This window comes from Osmerus mordax, chromosome 1 (assembly GCF_038355195.1).
Source record: "Osmerus mordax isolate fOsmMor3 chromosome 1, fOsmMor3.pri, whole genome shotgun sequence".
NCBI classification, from domain to species: domain Eukaryota; kingdom Metazoa; phylum Chordata; class Actinopteri; order Osmeriformes; family Osmeridae; genus Osmerus; species Osmerus mordax.
In genome coordinates this window covers 23,673,904-23,688,779 of record NC_090050.1, presented here as the reverse complement: position 1 = coordinate 23,688,779, position 14,876 = coordinate 23,673,904, and the positions used below count along the sequence as shown (strand labels likewise).

Genomic DNA, 14,876 nt, shown 5'->3' with positions numbered 1-14,876 from the left:
AACAGGGACAAAGTCAACAAATAAACACACAGAGCACAGGAAGTCACCGTTTTCGACCCCCACTTGGAAGTGCGTAGAACCAGCTGCCCCATGGTATCCCACAATGCAGCAGGAGGAATGGGATGAGAAGCTCGGTGGTTAGAGCATTTGGCTGTAAATCAAAAGGTTGCAGGCTAAATTCCCCCACTGCACATTGCTTTGGAAAAAAGCGTCTGCTAAATAAATACCTTACATAGAAACATCCTAGATTGCTAGGCTGCTCTCCCAAGCCAGAGGACAGTAAGTGCTCTTGAACCCGTGTGTTATCTTCGGGTCATTGTGACCCATCAGTCATTGTGACCCACCGTCGTATTGCGTCAACTTTACCGCATACAAAAACAAAGTGAAGCATTTTCTTTTAACCATCGGGCTGTCTCAGACCCCCCACATCGCGAAGGTTAAAAGAAAATGCTTTTTATTTGTTTTGTATTGTTTAAAATTAGGTAAACACAACGATGGTTCGTTGCGAACCTTCGGGTCATGTGACCCAAAGGCAGCACAAGGGTTAAGAAAAGAGAACCTAATTTTCTCATGAACGCAGCAGTGTGAAATATGAGGGATAGCACTTGATATGATTCACCTGGTACAACGAAACTAATGCCACAGCACCCATTGTGCAGAGTGAGAGATGACTTCCCTCTCATACTTACAGTTACTTCAGTGAGTATAAAAATGGCATCCCGGTATCATGTAAACCAAGTGGACCAGTAGCAGTCTTTAAAAACTACTAGTTGTTTCTTAAGAACAAACCAGGTGTGTTGAGAGAATCTTGGCTAGCATGGACAGTGAGTTTAGTACGATGTCCTGCTCATACCTCATGGGATGTGAAATGTCACGTGATATGTGATGTGACATGATACATCATGTGATATATGTTGTGCGACTAGAGCTGCCATGTGATATTAAATATCATGTGATGTGTCACGTGACAGGTTGGACATCCACAGTTACATTTGAGCACAGGTTCATCGCATCCTTTTCAAAACAACCTCAGCTCTATTTAATACCTGGTCGAACACACACTAAACATAAAAGCCAACGCAAAATATATCATATTGAAACATACAGATAAAAATGAATAATTTACATTTAAAAACTACGTTCTTTTGTTGTTATTGTTTTACTGAACACGTTGAGGTCACAAGCTATGGACCTTGACTAAGTCGATCAATAGAAAAGGAGAGAGAGAGAAAGGGAGAGAGAGAGGGAGGGAGGGGGTCAGAGAGAGGGAGAGAGAGGTAGGGATAGAGAGGAAGATGAGAGGGAGAGAGAGAGGGAGAGGAAGATGAGAGGGAGAGAGAGTGTGGGGGTGGAGAAAATGAGGGAGAGATAGAGAGGGGACAGACAGATACAAGGGAGGGTTAGAAGGTGGGAGGTAAAGAGGGAGGAAAGAGAGGAGGGGGAACTATAAAGAGAATGAGAGAGAGAAGAGGGAGAATGTGAGAGAATAGGTAGAAAGAAATAAGAGGGGGAAAAAGTCAGGCGATAGTGGTTCAACACTCTATGAAGGTTGGGAACAACAGTGAAGGAACCATTGTGATCCAAAACATCAAGCCTACACACACACACGTTCAGATGTCCAAAAACTAAAATTCCCAAATCGAATCCATACATGTAATAACTATTTAAGACAAAACAACACATAACACAAATTAGAACCACAAAGTGACGTCAAGCTAGATAGTCCACTTCCCTCTCCTCTCCAGAGTTATAAAGATCCACACATATCCACGCCGTGACCAAGTCTACAGGAAACAGTACACAACGTCTACATCCACAGTCTCACTTCCTTGTTCCCATGATGCACTTCTGCCGGCCTGAACTCGCGTTCTAGGATCATCCTATTGTCTGCTTCCTAACCGGTTGCTAACAGGAAGTGCTTCCTAATAGGTTGCTAACAGGAAGTGCTTCCTGACCTTGTTGTCAACAGGAAGTGAAGTCCTATTCACACAGCCAGGGACAGTCAAGAGTTCTTCAAATCAGAGCAGGTTCTCCTTCTGGTCTGCTGCTCACAACAATCATCCTGCCAGCCAGCCAGTCATCCAGCCAGTTAACCAGCCTTCCAGCCAGTCAGTCAATCAGCCAGCCAGTCACATCCAGTGAGGTATTCAGCCAGTCAATCAGTCAGTCACAGAGCAGACACTTTGACGATGTTGGAGCTGGTGGTCTGAACGCTGGGGGGCTGGGGGGCTCCAGGGGGCCGGGGTGCGCTGGGGGCGGGGTGGGGGGGCTGGCGCTGGGCGGGCCCGTGGAGGCCGTCTCCATCTGGGGTCAGGGCGGTGGGGGTGGGGATGCTTATGATCGCCGTGGTGATCTGACCTCCCTTGCAGTTGATCCTGCCCACTTCCCCTGGCTTCATGTTGAGGCTGGAACGACTGAGGATGGAAGGAGGAGAGACCGAAAAAGAGAGAGCAAGAGAAAATCTATTAGTCTTTAAACTAACTTCAATGTGCGTGCACTTTATAGTCTGTATGCACGACAACCAGAGATCTAAACAGAGAAGAAGAAATCTTCACTCCGGCCTCCACACTTGTCGCAACAGAACCACATGTAAACAACAATAACACTACAGCGCACTCTAGAGGCTGCTTTGAGAACTGCACGCGTGAGCACCACCACTGTAGGGGGGGGGCCGTCCTGGCTCTGTGAGGCTGACCTGGAGGAGTGGAGCTGCTGCTCTCCTCTCTGCTGGATGTGGCTGGCACTCAGCTCCTGGAGGGGGGCCTGGGGGGCCAGGGGGGTGACCTGCAGGGCCAGGGAGGGCGAGGGGGAGGCGTTAGGCAGCGCCCTCTTGCTCCTCCTGTGGGAGCAGCAGGTGCTCTCCTGGCTGGAGAGGGAGGGGCTCCGCGAGGCGGGGGGGTAGTTCTGGAGCGCGGTCTCCAGGAAGTTCTGCTCGTACGCCTGTTCGTCCACAAACTCATGAGCCTGGAGATGTGGAGGGTGGGGAGGGTGTGGTCAGCGGTCAAAACATGTTTGTATTTGAATCATCTCAAAAGTACAGTGCATTGATGACATATAACACATCCTCATACACAATACATGGTTACCGTAGTTACAGCACTTGCTGTAATATCCATCTTGACCTTATCATTCTGTGCAGCGTGTTTACAGTGAGCAGATGCCTGGACTCATAGCAGGGTGTTTACAGTGAGCAGATGCCTGGACTCATAGCAGGGTGTTTACAGTGAGCAGAGAATGAGCAGAGGCCTGGACTCACCGTGGTCTTCTCCAGACACAGCAGCAGGTGGTGCTGGCTCTCCAGCCACGACGATGTCTGGCTCAGCTTCTGGTTGTCGTCCTGCCCTGAGTCCTGACACACACAGACAGGCAGACAGGCAGGCAGGCAGGCAGACAAGCAGGCAGGCAGACAGGCAAGCAGACAGACAGACAGGCAAGCAGACAGACAGGCAGGCAGGCAGGCAGGCAGGCAGACAGGCAAGCAGACAGACAGACAGACAGACAGACAGACAGACAGGCAGGCAGGAAAGCAGGCAGGCAGACAGGCAAGCAGACAGACAGACAGACAGACAGGCAAGCAGACAGACAGACAGACAGACAGACAGGCAAGCAGACAGACAGGCAAGCAGACAGACAGACAGGCAAGCAGACAGACAGACAGACAGACAGACAGACAGACAGGCAAGCAGACAGACAGGCACGCACACACACACACATACATACATGCACACACACACGTGCGTGCACAGGCACAAAGACACACGTAAACACATACATACACAAGTATGCAGGCATACACACACACACACACACACACATGAAGATACACATATGTAAAACACGCATGTTAATAGTCGCAGGGGTGATCTGTTTAATCTGTAGTCAAATCTAGTTATTTTGTGTGGTTTTTTCCCAGTCCCAGTACAATCAAAAAGCATGTGACTTAGTCTAGTGTCACACAGTCTGACAGAACTGAGGTCCCAAGTGAAAACATTTTGAACTAAAGAATACTTATGATGTATAAGGCAAGGCACTTTATTTATATAGCAAAATAAATAAAATACTTACATATATTAAAGATGTGAACAAGTATCTGAATATAAAAATCGATACATTTTAAGTACACTTCCAATTGTCTTGAAAAAGATATACAAATATAAGAAAGAAAACATTGTGAAAATGAATGAACCTCCCATTTAATACGTTTAAATTAGATTTAAGTCTTCCCGCTTGGGACAGTTTGTTTACAGAATGTAAACTTAAAATTTTTGATTTTATGTTTGTATGTGGCAGTTGCTTAAATACCTCCAGAAAATGGTTTTGCTTGCAAGGTGGCTGTTTCAGAAGAATGGAAGGAAGAAGGAGACAGGAAAATAATAACAGGAAAAGAATCGTTACACTTCTTTTATGAATCATTTTAGTCATCACGAGTGACTTGTGAAGTCAAAGAAAATTGTTTTTTCTTTCCAACGCAGCAGGCTTTGATCTACCAACAGAAATAGAAGAAGACCTTCTGTCCCAGAGACTACTCAAACTAATGTAACAATTGAACAACCTAGCAAACAGACTAGCTGAAAAACAGTAAATATAACACATACATATAAATATAACAACTTCCTGCTGGTCATCTAATAAGCCAATTTTGGGAAAATCTAAACAAAAACACGATCATTAGACTGTTGCAGAGATGGGAAGTAACAAAGTACAAAAGTACTTTTTACTAAAATAGGTAGCAGTAATTCAATAGTAATGGCTACTTTTTACATAAGTACCTGTCAGAGTCCATACTTCTTTCCTTTATCTTGAGTGAAAAAGTGTAGTCAGTATTTCAACTTTTACCAGAGTCTTTTAAAACATGAGTATCCGAACTCTTACTTGAGTGAAGCATGTTTGTCCTTTTGCCATCTCTGCATGTGAACATGTGGATCTGAACCTGTCTTGTGGATCTAGATGACTAACTTGCTGACTGACAGGCTAATTGTCTGATTGACGGCTGTGACAGGGTTATAATTTGCTAAAGCCACCCTAACCAGAGGATCCGTGAAGAACCTGTCACCACCAGCGCTCACACGCTGCTTCCCTGGACCGCAGCCAGACGCCGGCAGACACCGGGGGATTTCAGTCAGAGCAGCCGCAAACCGGCCGCAAAAACAGTTGGCTAACATGAACGTGGGAATAGTTTGGAATTTTCCGTTTCTAAACTACAACTCAGTAATGAGAAACACACAGAGGGACCTTGATCTACTGGCTTTGCAGTGAGCGTCTCTGACAGCACGGGTGATGAGCGTTGGGGGCCGCTCGGCCCTGCGAGCGTCTAACACGTGATTGGACGGCAGAGCGAGGCGGCCCCAGAGAGGAGCGGAGAGAGGCAGATTGTAGTTGCTGTTCTCAGGCCATTTCAACGATGACTAATGACTCATTAGCTGTGAGAACCTCCTCACATGGGAGTGAATCTGGCCGGGCTCCTCCTCGCACAGACATATGACAGACGAGAACATGGAGGAAGAAGGAAAGAGAGAGAGAGAGAGAGAGAGAGAGAGAGAGAGAGAGAGAGAGAGAGAGAGAGAGAGAGAGGGGGAAAGGAGAGAGAGAAGGAGAGAGAGAAGCAGAGAGAGAGGGAAAAGGAGAGAGAGAGAAGGAGAAAGAGAGAAGGAAAGAGAGCAGGAGAGAAAAAAGGAGAGAGAGGGAACAGAGAGAGAGAGAGAGAGAGAGAGAGAGAGAGAGAGAGAAGAGAGAGAGACAGAAAGATAGAGAGAGAAGGAGATAGAGAAAAAAGAGAGAGAGAACAGAAGCGAAGAAAGAGCAAAAAGGAGAGAGCGAGAAAAGGAGAGAGAGCAGGAGATTGAACAGGAGAGAAGAGAGAACAAGAGAGAGAGAACAAGAGAGAGAGAACGAGAGAGGAGAGAGAACACCAGAGAGAAAAAGGGATTAAACAGGAGAGAGAGCATAAAAGAGTTCAACCTGCTCGTACAGGTTCATTTAACACACGAGTACATACGTAAAAATGATCACTTCACATCCTTCTCCAGACTAGGAAACGTCCTAGTGTCTCATCATGTGACAAGCGACTCTGAAAGTGTATTTTTCTGTCCCTGTCTCTGATGTCATTTGTCCTTTCTGTGCCTTTTCTGCCTGAGGTGAGAAAGAGGAAAGTAAGGGGGTCATTCACCCTGCTGCCTGAATCGCTGCCCATGCACAGACTGACCAACAGAGCGCGCCCTTCCTCGCTCCCGCCTCCTGTTCCGATTGGATAGCTTAGCATTCAAGATGAGCTGTCAATCAAACCTGTGACAGTTGTCACACAACCTCCTTTCCCTTTCTTCTCAGCTTCCTTATCTCCTTCCTTACTTCCCTCCCTGTGACCAGCCAATCATGATCCAGGACTTATTGATGACACGAACGGTACACTTTATGATCACGCTGTAGCCTGTCAGGGCTGGGTCAGGGGTCATCTTACCGTGAGCTCCAGCTGCTCGTTGAAAAGGCCATTCCTCTTGGTCTGCAGATAGGCGTTGGAGCTGCCTGTCTTGGCTATTCTTATCCTGGCCAACCGGGCTTTCTGTGTGGGCAGAAGGTCAAAGGTCAGACTGAGATGAGATGGAGAGGGAGAGAGAAAGAAAAGAGAGAATTGTACAGAGACAGAGAAAGAGAGATTAGATGAGAGAGAGAGAGATGAGAGAGAGAATGTACAGACAGAGAAAGAGATGAGCGAGAGAAAAGAGAGAGAAGAGAGAGAATGTACAGAGACAGAGATGAGAGACAGAGAGAGAGAATGTACAGAGACAGAGAGAGAGAGTGATGAGTAACGCCTCTTCTAATGTCAAGAGGGTGCTGCCTCATCGTTTGTTACCTCGCTCCTTCTTTCACCTCTCTCTCCTTACCTCCCTCCTTCTTTCACCTCTCTCTCCTTACCTCCCTCCTTCTGTCACCTCTTACACCCAAAGTTTTCTGTTCTCTTCTCTCTCCTACGCTCAGTTTCCATGTTAGGATGCTCCTACAACTTAATGGAATATTACAGTTTTTCTTGATTGCTAACACACAAAAATGGTATGTGTAAGCCATCCCCACAAAACCATTTTGCCAAATCCCAGCAGAAAGACCATGTACCCCAATCTTTACACACAATAGACCCTTTTTGACACATTTCTCAGGTTCATTCACACTTCTTTGCAAAAGTCTAAACACACCTCTTACTTTAAGACACAATTATCACCATTATGTCATTCAGAAAACACTGCCATTTGATAAGTAAACCCAAAACAGCGCAATTCAAACAACCTTAACAACCAATTATCCATGTGTAAGCACTAACAAGCAAATATACTCAACAAGCAATCAGGGGTTTGGAATGAATACAAAGTTAAGCTGATCTGTACTTTGAAATCATGGATGCTAATATCAGAAGAAAAGGAAGAATTGTCCAAATGAGAGGAGGTGGACAAGGGAGAGGAAGAGGCAGAGGAAGAGGAAGAACAACAACAATCTCAAATGAGATCCGTGCCACACTATGACAGAAATCCCTATGACAGAACAACCTTCTCCAAGCCATGGAAGAAGCTTGTGGGGACATTGCTCTTGAGTCTTGTCAGGGATGGCTCAGGCATTCAGGGGCATTTTCCCTGCTGTTTGGCTAGAGAAAACATTGCCTGTGAAGTTGAGGAAAATCTCTGGCCTGACCCTGGTCAGAGATAGGATGCTGACCCACAATGAACAGTACTGTACTCAAGCTCTGTTACCCAGGCAACAATTATTTGTTTATTTCCTTGTTTTCTTAGCCTTTGTTCCCCAAATTACAATTTAGAGCAATATATGTGGAACATATCTAAAATTCAGGGACACGTTATATTCAATGGTTCTTGAAAACCTTTTTATAATAGTGTTTTCAAATCCGCCCATCAGTGTCTAAAGGGTATTCAGAAGGTTGAATTTATTTGAGGGCTTTGTGTGTATTTTGAATGCAAAGTTAGGTTTATAAGACAGATAATATGGTTTTGACTACAGTGTTTGATTTTGGGTCAAAAGTCAAGGGTTTGGCCAAAACAGTGTAAGTATGAAGATGTGTGTTTAGAGTTTGGAGAAAACACAGTACACATTCAAGAAATGTGTCTTAGCAATTGAGAAAAACTGTAATAACATCATATATACATAGTAGCTTTGACTGCCTTGACCTTCATTTGCATTCATTTGGTATTTCCATTAAAGGAGCCGACTCTGTGTTGTTAAGCAACTGGGCCTACTTGAGTTTGACAATTGTGTCGTTGGTGGACTTGTGAGTGATGAGAGCATGGTTGATGTTTCCTGTGAGGGCCATGATGAGAGTAACAGGGACTAACACGATCAACTAGAAAGCAATTAGAGAAAGGAGACTAATGAGAATTTGATGGGGAGAGAAAGAGACAGAGAGAGAGAGAGAAAGAGAGGGAGAGAAAGAGAGAGAAAGAGAGAAGTGCTGTAAATCTACAACTATCGAACTACTCTTAGTGTAAATTGTGCCGATGCAGTGATGAATGATGCTGTCAGATTAGTTACTTATCTAAGTTAGTTTGGCTATGTGATTAGTTAGCCTAGTAACATTAGCTAGTTAAGTACATATGCACAGTATCTAGTTAGTTAGTTACTTATCTAGTTAGTCAGTCAGTGTTTGGACTATACGGGTCCGGCCACAGAGTGCTTTAACCTGTTCTCTCAGCCTCCCCTCAGAGTGTTGTCTGAATGTAAAGAATACATTTAAATGATTGTGGAGGATATTGGAGGAAGAGGCGTGGACCACCAGAGAGGAGCTCCAGTCTAAAGTGCTTTTCAATAGTCCAAGGTGAGAGTAATGTCTTTAACCTTGCACTGTGATTGCTGGCTGAGAGACAGGGGGGAGATCCAGACACAGACGCAGGGGCCTGGTGGGCTCGGGGTAAATGTAATAGAATATCTCAGCTGGAGGAGAGGCTGACATTCACACACTCTGCAGATGTGAAAGATGCTGATAAATGTTTGTGAGAGTGTGAACGAGGGAGGGAAAGAGAGATTAAAAGAGAGAGAGAGAGTGAAACAGAGAGAGTGAAAGACGGAGAGGGAAAGAGAGATTGAAAGAGGGAGAGAGAGTGAAACAGAGAGAGTGAAAGACGGAGAGTGAAAGAGAGATTGAAAGAGGGAGTGAAAGAGGGAGTGAAAGAGGGAGAGTGAAAGAGAGAGTGAAAGAGAGAGAGTGAAACAGAGAGAGTGAAAGAGGGAGAGTGAAAGAGGGAGAGTGAAAGAGAGAGTGAAACAGAGTGAAAGACGGAGCGAAAGAGGGAGTGAAAGGGGGAGAGTGAAAGAGAAAGTGAAAGAGTGAAAGAGAGACTGAAAGAGAAAGTGAAAGAGGGAGAGTGAAAGAGAGAGCGAAAGAGGGAGTGAAAGGGGGAGAGTGAAAGAGAGATTGAAAGACAGAGCATGAAAGAGAGAATCGAGAGACCCATAGAAAAATAAATCACGAAAAAGAGATCTCTCCCTTCTTCTCTCTCTCCTCTATATTTTAGTCATTTCAGCAGACGCTCTTATCCAGAGCGACTTACAGTAGGTACAGGGACATTCCCCCGAGGCAAGTAGGGTGAAGTGCCTTGCCCAAGGACACAACGTCAGTTGGCATGACCGGGAATGGAACTGGCAACCTTCGGATTACTAGTCCGACTCCCTCACCGCTCAGCCACCTGACTCCCTCCCTATATATCTCTAGCTCTCTGTCTCCCACTGTTCTCCCCCCTCTTTACCTTACGGCCCTCCGTTCCTCTATCCTCCCTACTCCCCTTCTCTCCCTCCCTCCCTGTCTCCTCCCTCTCTTCCTCCGGGTAGCGGTTCACCATGTCTGGGTGGCGGCTCCACTTCACCCCAGCTCCATTAGTGCCCGCTCTGCTCCCTCCCTGCTGCCCAAAAAATAACACCCTCTGATTTGTGTCAGAACCCAAACCACCCCTGTATTTGTCCGCCAGAACTTTGGTCTGGTGCGATCTGTCGTTGTCTGGTTTGGTCTGGTCTGTTCTGGTCTGTTCTGGTCTGTTGTGGTCTGGTCTAGTTTGTTCTGGTCTGTTCTGGTCTGTTGTGGTTTGGTCTAGTCTAGTTGGTTCTGGTCTGGTGTGGTCTGGTCTAGTTTGTTCTGGTCTGTTCTGGTCTGGTGTGGTGTGGTCTGGTCTAGTCTAGTTGGTTCTGGTCTGGTGGGGTCTGGTCTAGTTTGTTCTGGTCTGTTCTGGTCTGGTGTGGTGTGGTCTGGTCTAGTCTAGTTGGTTCTGGTCTGCTGTGGTCTGGTTTAGTCTAGTTGGTTCTGGTCTGGTGTGGTCTGGTCTAGTTCTGATCTGGTGTGAAACTTCAGCTGGGACATCGCATGCTGGGAGGTCTGTACTGAGTGATTTCCTTTCCAGGTGAATAACCAAGAGGACAGAGCAGGGGCAGGGTGGGGGATAGGAGGGAGGGAGGGAGGGAGGGGAGAGGAGGGAGGGGAGAATAGGGAGGGGAGAGGAGGGAGGGGGATAGGAGGGAGGGGAGAGGAGGGAGGGGAGAGGAGGGAGGGGAGAGGGGGATAGGAGGGAGGGGAGAGGGGGAGGGGAGATGAGGCAGAGGAGAGGAGGGAGGGGGGAGAGGAGAGGAAAGAGGGGAGAAGAGGGAGGGAGGGGAGAGGATGGAGGGGAGGGGAGGGAGGGGAGAGGAGGGAGGGGAGAGGGGAGAGGAGGGAGGGGGATAGGAGGGAGGGAGGGGAGAGGAGACAGGGGGGGAGAGGAGAGGAGGGAGGGGGGAGAGGGGAGAGGGGAGAGGAGAGGAGGGAGGGGAGAGGAGGGAGGGGGAGAGGAGAGGAGGGAGAGGAGGGAGGGGAGGGAGGGGAGAGGAGGGACGGGGAGAGGAGAGGAGAGGAGGGAGAGGAGGGAGGGGAGAGGAGGGAGGGGTTGAGACAACCTACACTCCCCTCTTATTTTTACTTAGTCATCTCTGTCTCTCTCCTCCCTCTCCTACTTTTCCGCCCCTCCTCTCCCTGTTCTCTCTCTCTCTCTCTCTCTCTCTCTCTCTCTCTCTCTCTCTCTCTCTCTCTCTCTCTATGTCTCACTCTCCCCCTATTTCCCCCTCTCGGGAGGGGGGTTCTGTTCCACCTCTCCTCTCTCTTCAGAATGGACCAGGGTAATCTCCCCAGCACCTCGAGCATTTTTTCCTGATTCTGGATTTAATAATGAAACGAATGAATGGAAATTGCAATGTTAAGTCCTCACTTCCTAAATTTGACAGTTTATCGTGACCATCCATGGCACAGCGTCATCCTAGTGTTCACGTTTAAACCGGCTGCACAAAAAGAAAGCATGTTTGAGAAATGCTGGGGGTCGAGGGTCAGTCTTTGTTTCAAAGTCCCGGGATGTTTACAGTCCCAGTCTGACCCTGACACTGGTCCTCCTTCCAGTCCCTCCCGACAGGGCCTCCAGCTCAGCTGACTTCCTGTCTGGCTGATAGAGGTCACCCCGCACAACTGGAGCCCCACAGGGAGAGAGTCATTACTAGATAAATGCTCTCTCCTCCACAGTGTCCGCAGTTGGACAGCAGAAAAAGTGAGGGTGGGGGTGGAGGGGAGGGTGGGAGTGGGATTGAGGAGAGGTGGGGGTGGAGGGGAGGGTGGGAGGGGGTGGGGTGGGGAGGGAGGAGGTGGAGGGAGGGGGTGTGGAGGGAGGGGGGGTGGAGTGGAGGGAGGGGGGTGGGGAGGGAGAGAGGGGAGGGAGGAGGTGGAGGGAGGGGGTGGAGGGAGGGGGTGGAGGGAGGGGGGTGGGTGGGTGTGTTCTTTCCTCAGGCTAGGTCGAGCTCCAGCTAGGTGAGAAGGAGAGGGATTTAATTACTGCAGGAGAGAGGGAGAGAGAGAGAGGGTACCCGGGGCAGGCAGGCTCTCTGGGGTATAACCTTTTAGGACGTCACTTCAGGTTCGCTGGTCTGGCCTTGGCTGACAGCATGAGTGCCCTCTTAAACATCCCTATTGATCGCTGCGTGTTGTCAGGGGCTGTCTCATCAGGATAAGAGCTGCAGACCATCCAGGACGTGAAGACCTGTGTTGTTCTTCCGCTTTGCTGGGTAGAGCTCCTAACTACTTTGCACGTGTTTATCGCACACTGTCATTTAATTTAACAAGTGTGGACGCTAGTGCTAACAGGGCCAGGGATTACGTGGTCAGTGTTAAAGAGCCAGTGTGGATGCTAGTGCTAACATGGCCAATGCTAACATGGCCTGTGCTAACATGGCTAGAGCTACCACAGTCAGTGTTGAGGGGCCAGTGCTAACAAGAAGCTAACAGAAAGGGCAGTGCTAATATGGCCTGTGCTAACATGGTGCTAACAGAAAGGGCAGTGCTAATATGGCCTGTTCTAACATGCTGCTAACAGAAAGGGCAGTGCTAATATGGCCTGTGCTAACATGATGCTAACAGAAAGGGCAGTGCTAATATGGCCTGTGCTAACATGGTGCTAACAGAAAGGGCAGTGCTAATTTGGCCTGTGCTAACATGAAGCTAACAGAAAGGGCAGTGCTAATATGGCCTGTGCTAACATGATGCTAACAGAAAGGGCAGTGCTAATATGGCCTGTGCTAACATGATGCTAACAGAAAGGGCAGTGCTAATATGATGCTAACAGAAATGGCAGTGCTAATATGGCCTGTGCTAAAATGATGCTAACAGAAAGGGCAGTGCTAATATGGCCTGTGCTAACGTGATGCTAACAGGAAGGGCAGTGCTAATATGGCCTGTGCTAACATGATGCTTACAGAAAGGGCAGTGCTAATATGGCCTGTGCTAACATGATGCTTACAGAAAGGGCAGTGCTAATATGGCCTGTGCTAACGTGATGCTAACAGGAAGGGCAGTGCTAATATGGCCTGTGCTAACATGATGCTTACAGAAAGGGCAGTGCTAATATGGCCTGTGCTAACATGATGCTTACAGAAAGGGCAGTGCTAATATGGCCTGTGCTAACATGATGCTTACAGAAAGGGCAGTGCTAATATGGCCTGTGCTAACATGATGATAACCAGAGGATGAAGATGTGCTGCCCATGCAGGAGCAGAGAGCACTCATGTTCCCAGGAGGCCTTGATGTGAGGTGAGGCTTGTTAAAATAAACTGACCTGTCATCGAATCTGTACTGTCATCATTAATTTAATTGAGGACTGACTTTGAGTGAGCTTCAGTGAAGCCAAGGACATGCGTTAGTTCAACCAGTCAGTCAGTCAGTCAGTCAGTCAGTCAGTCAACCAGTAAGGTCAGCGAGTCAGTCAGTCAGTCTGGTCTATGTGTGCGTTCTCACTTGTCCAGCGCATGCTAGGTTAGTACTGCAGCCTTTGAGGTCAGGGGGGGCGAGGGTTTAACACACACCCCTATACACCTCACACACCCCTCACCCCCAGCCAGATGGAGATCACCGAAGGGTTAAAGGAGTTCACCTGTACCTTCTGCGCCCGGCGTTTGTCAGCTCTCTGGTTCTGGTGGTAAATACGGCTAAAGTTGGAGACAATGACCGGCACCGGCAGGGCGATTACCAGCACCCCGCTCAGAGAACAGATGGAGCCAAAGATCTTCCCCGCTATCGTCTTCGGGACCATGTCCCCGTACCTAGAGAGAGGGAGGGGAGAGGGAGGAGGGGAGAGGGAGGAGGGAGGGAGGGGAGAGGGAGGAGTGATGGAGGGAGGAGAGAGGGAGGAGGGGAGAGGGAGGAGGGATGAGGGGAGTAAGAAGAGGGGAGAGGGAGAAGGGGGGGGAGTGGGGTAAGATAGGAGGGTGAGAGGAGCAAAAAGGAAAAATCACATGTTGAATCCAGTTCATAAGATAGAGAGAAAGTGTGTGTGTGTGTGTGTGTGTGTTTAGCCATCAAGAAGCTAGGTCTCAGTCCCTAGTCTCTAACCCAACAAGGCAGACATGACCTATAGTGTCTCAGAGTACCTAAAAGTAATGGGAGGACAAGAGGCGGGAACAGAACAAGAGCTGGGAGGAGGAGAAGGAGAGAATAAGGGGTGAGGAGGAGGAGGAGGAGAAGGAGAGGTGAGGAGGAGGGTGAGGATGTACGCAGTACAGACTCAGGTGTAATCCATCAAGCAGAACGCTACCATCTCAACACGGCGCTGGTCTCATCGCGTGAATCACAGAGAGGATGAAGACAGAAAAGCATGAGAGAACATCAGGATCAATAAACATCCATCATTTGTTTCAGACAGCCAGACAGGGGACCAAAACTCCCTCCCGAAGCCTTCAGTGTCAATGTTTATAGCTGCTTAACAGAGATAGAGATAGGGAGAGAGAGAGTGATGGGGGGAGAGAGATACAGAGAGAGAGGGAGAGAGAGAGGAAAAGAAAGACAGAGACAGAGTGATGGAGGGAGAGAGAGAGAGAGACAGAGTGAAACAAACTAAGAATAAAAACAAGACTCGGTAAAAACATCCCTCATTCTCTCAGACTGACAATGTAATCCAACTTCTCAGCTATTAAATGTGATGCTCTGTATATGAATCCATCTGGGGTGCTCCTATCATTACCTTTTTAATTCTTACCGATGTTAATTGTTTCTGACTGTTTCTGATCAGAGACTCACCCTGTGAGGTCCTCCACACACACTCTCTATGCACACTGTTCACACAAACACTTTACACACACACTCTCTCTACGCACACACACACACACACACACACAGACAGACACACACACACACACACACACTTTCTCTCTTTTTGTCTTTCCATTATCTCCCTCCCTCCCTCAGGTGCACAGTCTCACTGAGAAAACAGATCCATTCTGTCTGCTGTGTCATTTAAACTGTCATTTCTTTCTCTTCCTCCAATGATTTGATCCACTTTCCTCACAATTCCCCAAAAAGAGAGACAGCAAATGATGGTGGTGGTGAAGAG

General features: G+C 47.9%; 1 protein-coding gene across 1 annotated transcript in view; it reads right to left on the bottom strand.

The window, feature by feature from the left end:
• Positions 1-845: 845 nt before the first annotated feature.
• The window catches only part of LOC136945597 (A-type voltage-gated potassium channel KCND3-like), a 48,714-nt gene continuing 34,683 nt past the window's right edge, over positions 846-14,876 (bottom strand). Inside the window, exons 2-6 of the mRNA XM_067239515.1 lie at positions 13,428-13,590; positions 6,455-6,556; positions 3,257-3,349; positions 2,696-2,964; positions 846-2,414 (exon numbers count right to left, since the gene is read on the bottom strand). Of these exons, the coding sequence (XP_067095616.1) occupies positions 2,168-2,414; positions 2,696-2,964; positions 3,257-3,349; positions 6,455-6,556; positions 13,428-13,590 (874 nt within the window). The 3' untranslated portion in view covers positions 846-2,167. The remainder of the gene's footprint in view (positions 2,415-2,695; positions 2,965-3,256; positions 3,350-6,454; positions 6,557-13,427; positions 13,591-14,876) is intronic.